Here is an 8,390-nt window from a genome sequence, read left to right on the forward strand (position 1 = left end):
GTCAAGAGCCCAGTCATCCATGCTTCAGCACAGGCCATGCATTTACATTTTAGCAGACGCTCTTATCAGTAGAGAGACTTACAGTAGTGAGTGCATATATTTTCATACTGGTCCCTCATGGGAATCAAACCCACAACCCAGGCTTCGCAAGCACCATGCTCTACCAACTGAACTACACAGGAGCTACACCAAGCACAGTGACAATGAAATGTTTGTGTACAGTGGTGTCACAGCAAAGTATGATGTAAGAGTGTTCAATGTGAATGCTGCAGCTGCTCTCTCTGTCCTTTGTTGTGGTATGTGAACAAACTGTAAAACCAAATCTAGGCGCTTGTCTCAGAGTATATTGAAAGTGTTTTTTTTTTTGGGGGGGGGGGGTGACTTCCCCTCACTGGCTCTGTCAATGGAGGTGTTGAATATTCCTCATGTTTATACAAGCATACAGTCTAATATTTAATCCGTTTTTGTGCTGAGGTCTTCATCATTCAATAGTGCCTCAAATATACAATGGAAGACATGTACAAAGTTGAGAAACACAAATGTAAACTTTTGAATTTATTTGGCATGACTGATATTTTCAACAGAATTGTTATTCAAGTGGGTTGCAGTTAAAATGACTTTTTAACACACAAATCAAAAACCACATACCACCATACACTCCTTCAAGGCCAAGTCATCCCTTTCAGCTAAAGGAGATTAAAAAAGGCCGAACTTGAGTTTTCAGCAATTTTAGGCTGTGTGCAGCAGGGCAAGTCTGGGGAATACCAAATATATGGTTTGGGTTCACTGTACCACACAGGACCCAGCCTTTCAGTGATTTGTAAGTATAGCAGAGAAACTCCCCCAAAAATGTTTACTTAGGTGATGTTTCCTTGATGCCTGCTCTGACGACACAATAGATTGAAGAAATGAGTTGCCCATTCTTTTACATTGCCGTAATTATATAAGCATAAAAATCAAATTTTAAGAAATTGTTATCAAAGTAATTTGTAACGGTAATGCATGTGTTACGACATAATCATTTATCTAAAATATTATGTATTGTAAAGTACACACAGACTTCTCATTGTAAAAAAGGGTTAAATCAAAATATATAATCAAGTCGAGTGTTTACACATAATAGGTAAAGACCACTTACATCTGGAATTTAATGGATTATAAAATATCCAATGCCAAATGTCTTTTGGATCATAAATACCAAACCAAGCATCTTTAGTCTGCAGTACAGAATGGCATTGAGCTGCAAAGATACAAGGGAATATGTATGGCGTATTAAAAAAAAGTTAACAAAATTGCACTTCTTAATTTAACCTTTATCACCTGTTATACATGTCATGGCAGGTTAAATGTTAAGAAACCTATGACATTCCACCAGAACCCATTTATTATCGGGTAGTGGTGGGGGGCAATCCATCTGTTTGAGAAGACAAAGACTTCCACACAGAGGAAGTGCAACTTTAGTTCTCAAGTGCTAGACTCTGTAGGTTTCCACCACATGTATCGTCCAGTCAGCAGATTTACTATGACTTATAAAACAGGTGTCCATCAAATGCAATACTTTATATTCAATTCAACCAGCTGACCCTGTGGCCCTTAAGGACATAAGGTGCACAGACCCCATATGACATCACCAAAGGCACGAGGCAAACGACAGAACTAGTCATACCAATAATAACCATCAGGCACTGAAAGAATCCTGCTAGAGTGGTTTGAATAAAATATGTAGTCACGCACCTCAGGTAGGCATCTGCCCTGCAGCAGAGGCATTTAACCTTTCCACAACATTAGTAACTGTTAGGGTTGCAGCTCCTGTTGCAGTATTAGTCATACATACTTGCCATTACACCTAGATAAGTTAACACAGTTAGCCACAAATGAGTAGCATCACTGCTGACATCTGGTACCTTCAAAACACATACGTACCTACATGAGGGAGGTAACGCTAAACAGTACAGGATTTTTATGTCATCCTAATGTGTAGCATTAATCAGCACATAGATTTCTGTGACAATATAACATGGAATGTATTTGCCTTGTGGTTTCTGTTTGACTTCAGACAAAAAAAAGAAAGTTTATTACACATAAGCAGGTAAGCAGACAAAAGTTTGACTTTTGGGGGAGGGGTCTCAATAATCACTCATAAAATTATTGCTTCCCAACTTCTTCCAACAACAGATATACAAATGGAAGATTCATCTTTGGGATCTGTTTACCTAGCAGACATAGACATCCAAATCTGTATTCAATCTGAGACAATCAGGACTTTGTTTTAACAAGAAAGCATTGTGTGCAATGGCAAGCTCATGGCTTTACAGAGTAAGAGAGAGAGGAGTGTGAGTAACTGAAAGAGCAATAGGAGAAAGACTAATCTCATCAGTGTGCCTGTGTTTGGGGTAACAGTGTCATACATACACCCACCCTTGCTTGTCTCATTCCAGTAAGGCTAGTTCAGCAGATGTCCTGCAACCACGGGTTATGAGCCACGTTAGATGCAAACTGTATATCTTATTGACAGCTCTAATGGCACAGGGGATGAACAAAATGTTTAACATGGTAGATATTGATTGACACAAAATTCCTGTAATTCACATCAGATGAAAACAAGGGCAAAGTTAACAGAAAAAATCCAACACATAAGACTGGCCTGATGAAGGAGAAAAGCAAAGCAGATGTAATCTTCTTAAACATGTAGCTGTAACATGACACTTAAGGCAGCTGAGAAGACCATTGAAATCCCTTGGCATCTTCATTTTGGTTTTTGATTTCAGAGGTACAAAAAAAATCCATAGGAGGTTGATGGCATCAATTAAAACCATATCTTAGTTGAGAGGACCTCTTGACAATCAATTAATATAGAAGCCAGGCAAAGCGAACATTGGTGAGGGTTAGAACGTGGAAGGCCTATTGGGAGCCAAAATGGCCTAGCCAATCATTTGAGTCTCTTCCCCCAGTCCCCCTGCAGTCTAGGCACAAAGTTATAACAGAACACACTTCTTGTCATTCTTCTTGGTAACGGGGTAGAGCACAGCTCGCACAGCCTCTGCGAACACCTCCCTCACGCCTTCCTGCATCAGAGCTGAGCACTCCAGGTATTTGACAGCACCAATCTGCTTGGCTAAGGCATTGCCCTGCTGTTGGGTGGTGGGGGTCAGGCCGTGCTCCTTCAACTTCTTTACCGCCTCCGTATCTCCACGCAGATCCTGCTTGGTGCCCACCAGCAGCACTGGAACTCCGGGGCAGTGGTGGGATACCTCTGGGTGCCACTTGTGCCGTACGTTGGCATGGGAGGAGGGGCTGCCGATGGAGAAGCAGATGATGAAGACGTTGGTCTGGGGGTAGGAGAGGGTGCGCAGTCGGTCGTATTCCTCCTGGCCTGCCGTGTCCCACAGGTTGAGGCTGATGGCGCGGCCGTCCACACTTATCTGGGCGCTGTAGTTGTCGAACACGGTGGGGATGTACTCCTCTGGGAAGGCGTTGGTCGTGTAGGAGATGAGCAGGCAAGTCTTACCCACAGCGCCATCACCCACCACCACACACTTTATGGTCTGCATGCTTCCCTCAGCCACACTGGCGACTAGGGTGCCTGAAACAAGGGGCAATGAGAGTGAGTCAAGAAAGGGAAGAAATATGACCATAAGTTCTGACAGTGAACTCAGAGGATAAAACAAAGTGTTTTTCAACACTTATTTTCAATGTGGTCCTCAATGTCAAGAGGCAGATATGGTTTACCAACACACAGTAAGATAAAAAATACATAACTAGAACATTCGCAAGAATATAGGTAAATGCATGCAACAAATATGATAGCCAAATATTAACGTTACCTTGCTAAAGTTACTTGCTCAGCTAGCTACTTCGTTAGCAAACAAGATAGCTAGTTCACTTTATTTCTCGTTAGTTAGAAGAAAGTTATACTATTTACTTTGCGAGTTAAGTAGACAAACACAATAGTATAATTGAATGAAATTAAAATGGTTATGTCCAGGAAGGACAGCCGACTGTTTTAGCTAGCTATCCGGCAGGAAAACCAGATAGCAAGCTAGTTGGCTCAAAGTTATCTAACTAGCCACCTAGCACGCGCTTGTTTCCGTAGCTAGATAACGTTAGCTAGCTATGAACTTTAGCTAGCGTTAGCCACACGCTAAACTAAACGCTAGGTTGTAAAGTTGGCCGAGAATAAGAATAACTTGTTGGAAAGACAATCTGTAACCAGGCTAAATTAAGAACACAACTCACGATGAATTTAGTAGGGAAGTTGAAATGTTCCATTAACTGAGCTGAAAGTCAGGTTATTTTGATAAATTACCCCACCACTTCTTGCTCGCGCCCTCCTCCTTTCGTTGTTGTAACAAGTATTTCATCCGGGGATTCTTGCCCAAATTGTATTGTGTTCTGGTTGTTGTAGTAGCTAGCTGCTACAGTACAGTCTGTGTACAGTGGAGAAGTCAGTTATTTAACAAAAGCCACACAGATAACATACCAAATTACATTCTCGTAGTTGTATTGTTTTGTGTAGAGTTGGAACTAGCATGAACACAAGGTACGAAATATAGAAACTTTCAATGCATTTTCAATTAATCAAGTCACCTACAAGCACACTTCTCTGTTCATCCCCTCATCCATTCACTCCATATTCAAGCATCTTGTTGAATATACCACCTCATCCATCATTTTTCCTTTATTTTGGAACATTTTATTATTACAGGTAAATTCACCAGACCCATTGGGTGTTCTTTTATTACATACCTCATAATATTAATCACACTTTCAGTAGTAAATCATTATAAAAATAGATGCATCTATTAAATTAGCTGAATAAAAAAACAGCATACAGATAGTGATGAGCAAACATTTCCAATTATTTCATTACCTTGAATAATAGTTCTGGCATAGTAATATAATATTCTACTTTCAAACTTTCACCACAGTTCTCACCTCAGTTCAACATAATTTAGGGTAGCCTACTCAGCTAAAGCCAAGGAAGTGTGATATTACAAATACTTGTAATTTTCTTGAATCCTAATTAGAATCTGTTCATATTAGATCTGAGGGTTTTTATGTACGTCTGGGTCACAGACTGAGTGAGTGTGGGCGGCCTCACTTCCACATGGATAGTGGAGTTGGGAGCTTCGACCTGGGGCCAGGCAGCTTTTTAACTGGGGTTTTTGGTACTGTGGACCGGCTGCTCCTGTCCTTATTCACAGCCGCAGCAGCAATGACAGCACAGTGTATGACCTTGGCACTGGTGGTCACAGAGCTCTGAAGGGCACGGCAGGGTATAGAGGTATGATAGTCAGGGTGCAGGGGCAGCCGCTTGGACACACACAGAGCTGACTCCATCACTGGCTACACTTTGACTTCCATCTCCCACCACTTTAGCTTCGTTTTTATCTGCTTCTTCTCCTCTGCCTTTTCCCTCTCATTATAATTTGCCATCTTCCTCTCCATGTCCTTCTCTTTCTCATTGACCTTCTACCTCTTTCCCTCTTTTCTTCTCATCCTTATGCTTTACCTTCTCTTTCCCTCTCCCCTCTCACTCCCTCCCATGATTTCTCCCTCTCCTTCTCTAACCATCTCTCTTTCCTGCTCTTTTATCTTCTCCTTCGGTTTGTCTTTTTCTAGTAGTCAACGAAGTGGATTCTTTTTTTTGTCTGCTCATTCAGAGAAATAATTTTCTCCCTAACAATCGCTTCCTGTCTGACCTCAGTATAATCTCTGGAGGTGGATGGAGTTGGGGAACGCATTGAGTCCCTGAGAGGGAGAAGTGAGGACCATGTGGAGGTTGCCTCTGACCTGCCCTGCATTTTGGGGATGGCAGAGGCTGTGGAAGTGGGGATGGCAGAGGCAGCAGAGGAAAGGGTGGAAGTGGGGCTAGCAGAGGGTGTGGACGCCCTGCTCCTGGGCAGAGTTTTTCTCTGCAGCCCAGAAGCTGGTGTACACAACTTATTGCTTGCATGTTATCCTCCTGGATCTGGGGTGCTGCCGCTCTGTGGACCTGGGGTGCTGCCGCTCTGTGGACCTGGGGTGCTGCCGCTCTGTGGACCTGGGGTGCTGCCGCTCTGTGGACCTGGGGTGCTGCCGCTCTGTGGACCTGGGATGCTGCCACTCTGTCCTGCTCCTGCTTGTCCCTCAACTGTGAGCAGCAGTGGGCACTCTCCCGAGGCGACTGTGGGCTGTCCACCGGAGGTGTGGTCTCCTGGGCAGGCTGGGCTGGCATACTGTTGATGGGGTCAGAGGGGGGAGCAGCCACAGTCTGCTGAGGCTTTGTCTGGGGTGGTGGACCCATCTCCAGTGATGAACAGGTGGCTATGGAGCGACGTCTCCCTGTCCTGTCCCGGTCCCTCTCCATCCTCCCCCCTCTGCTCGCTTCTGTTCCTGAAGCTCCCTCTTTGCATTCCACTGAAACACAAACGGAAGTGTAATCAAATTAGAATAATAATTTAGGGCAAATAAAAGTACATCGATGGAGGTCTTGCCAACCAGCACACATGCATTATTGTAGCAAAATAATATTAATTCATATTACTGGGAGAAGTGAAAATATGGTTGAACTCAAACAGATGCTGCTTAGTTGCTGACTTCTAAAGATGTCTGAAAGCGAACGTTGAAGGAGTAAAAGATGCTGCAGGCCTCCTCCAGCTTGAACGTGACATCATCCTCACAGAAGAAGTCCACCAGGTCCTGTTGGGCCTGCAGTAGAGCTTCCACCTCTGCCTCCTCCAGTCTCCCCTCAGTGCTCTAACAACAGACCCCAACAGAAGTCTTGCAAACTACCTTTCATAACTTACGATTGTTAGTCCAAATTCCAATCAAATTACTTACAATATAAAGTAATTTCTGAAACATTGAAATGGCAGTCTTGCGGCCTTATTTTGAGATATTATAAATTATTTCACAGGAAGCACTTACCTACAAAAAGGATTTGATTTGCTGTTGGAGAGCAGATTCAGTCTGAATTCTCATCTCTAGTGCAGTTAGTCTGCTGTGCAGCTGAGACAGATGCCCATGCACCACATCCACAGACAGTCTGATGGGTGAGAGAGAACCGCAAGAGGTGAGATTAGTCTGTAAAGGGACCTAACATTGTCATTAACAATGGACTGAATGAGTGAATGAAAGAATGAGTGAATTAATCGATGGCTCAATAAACCAACCAACCAATCAACATAATTAATTACTTTACATCTGTTTTTGAGCTGGGTAAACCCCTCAAACATGCAAAAACTGTTACAGTCGTGGCCAAAAATATTGGCACCCTTGCACGTTTTTAAAATAATGCACAATTTCTTCCAGAAAACTGTTGAAATAAAAAAAACATTTTGGTATCCATGTATGTCTTTGGTTTTCAGTTGAACAAAACAAAAAAATCGTAAAAATATACCAAATGTTGGCATATTACACAAAGAAATTCTAAAACGGCACGGACAATGTTATTGGCACCTTCTAGAAGTAGTTTGAAATAATTAGATTTCAAGCAGGTGATGCTCCTTTACTTTGGAATTGAACTCACATATGGTGAGTTGCAGGTGCCTACAATATATAAATAACTAATTCAACCAGCTTTAACAGAGGAAAGGACTCATTCTCCTGTTTTGTGTCACTATGTGTGCCGCAATGAGCATGGAGAAAATAATTATATGAGGTCAGACAAGATTGTAGCCAAGCATGGACAATCTCAAGGCTACAAGTCCATCTATAGAGACCGTGATGTTCCTGTTTCCACCGTACGTAATGTTATCAAGAAGTTTAAGGCCCATGGCACTGTAGCCAACCTCCTTGGACGTGGCAGCAAGAGAAAACTTGATGGAAGATTGTAGTAAAGGATTGTTTGAATGGTGGAGAAAGCACCTCGATCAACTGCCACATAGATTCAAACTGACCTTCAGACACAAGTTACGACAGTTAACTCGCACCATCCATCACCAACTCAATGAATGGGGGTTATATGGTAGGACACCCAGGAGGACCCCACTGCTGAGAGAGAGAGACTTAAGAAAGCCCGACTGCAATTTGCCAAAACACACCTGAACATGCCAAAATCCTTCTGGGAGGATTTCCTATGGACAGACGAGACCAAATTAGAGCTTTTTGGTGAAGCACACCATCTCTATGGTTACAGAAAACAAAATGAAGCCTTCAACGAAAAGAACACCTTCCCTACAGTCAAAAGCCAGCTGGCTAATCTTTTGAATACAGTGTAGCAACAACATAACATTAGCTAGCTAGATAAGGTTAGCATGCTAGCTAGCTACACTGACAGCTGTCAGTGCCCTACTTCTTGTTATTTCTCCACTCCATGTGGAAATCTCCACAACATTCCAAACCCCAATTCGTGAATATGTATTAGCAGCCTGCATCATTCTTTGGACGTGGAACCTAAACGAGAAATT

The 8,390-nt window shown here is 42.8% G+C and overlaps 1 protein-coding gene across 3 annotated transcripts; it reads right to left on the reverse strand.

Annotated features, from left to right (window-relative positions):
• Positions 1 to 542: 542 nt before the first annotated feature.
• LOC111980861 (rho-related GTP-binding protein RhoG) lies at positions 543 to 4,406 on the reverse strand. Of its 3 annotated transcripts, none has more exons than XM_024011886.2 (2): positions 4,307 to 4,406; positions 543 to 3,583 (listed from the first exon to the last, which is right to left on the reverse strand). In XM_024011886.2, exons 1-2 carry the CDS (start codon positions 4,359 to 4,361, stop codon positions 2,976 to 2,978), a joined length of 663 nt encoding a protein of 220 aa, XP_023867654.1. In that variant the 5' UTR covers positions 4,362 to 4,406; the 3' UTR covers positions 543 to 2,975. The 3 variants fall into 3 exon arrangements, with proteins under 3 accessions (XP_023867654.1, XP_023867656.1, XP_023867657.1); XM_024011888.2 differs by having other exon boundaries at positions 4,237 to 4,367; XM_024011889.2 differs by lacking the exon at positions 4,307 to 4,406 and adding an exon at positions 3,825 to 4,204.
• Positions 4,407 to 8,390: the final 3,984 nt, after the last annotated feature.

The sequence above is a fragment of the Salvelinus sp. IW2-2015 genome, linkage group LG20, assembly GCF_002910315.2.
Source record: "Salvelinus sp. IW2-2015 linkage group LG20, ASM291031v2, whole genome shotgun sequence".
NCBI lineage: Eukaryota > Metazoa > Chordata > Actinopteri > Salmoniformes > Salmonidae > Salvelinus > Salvelinus sp. IW2-2015.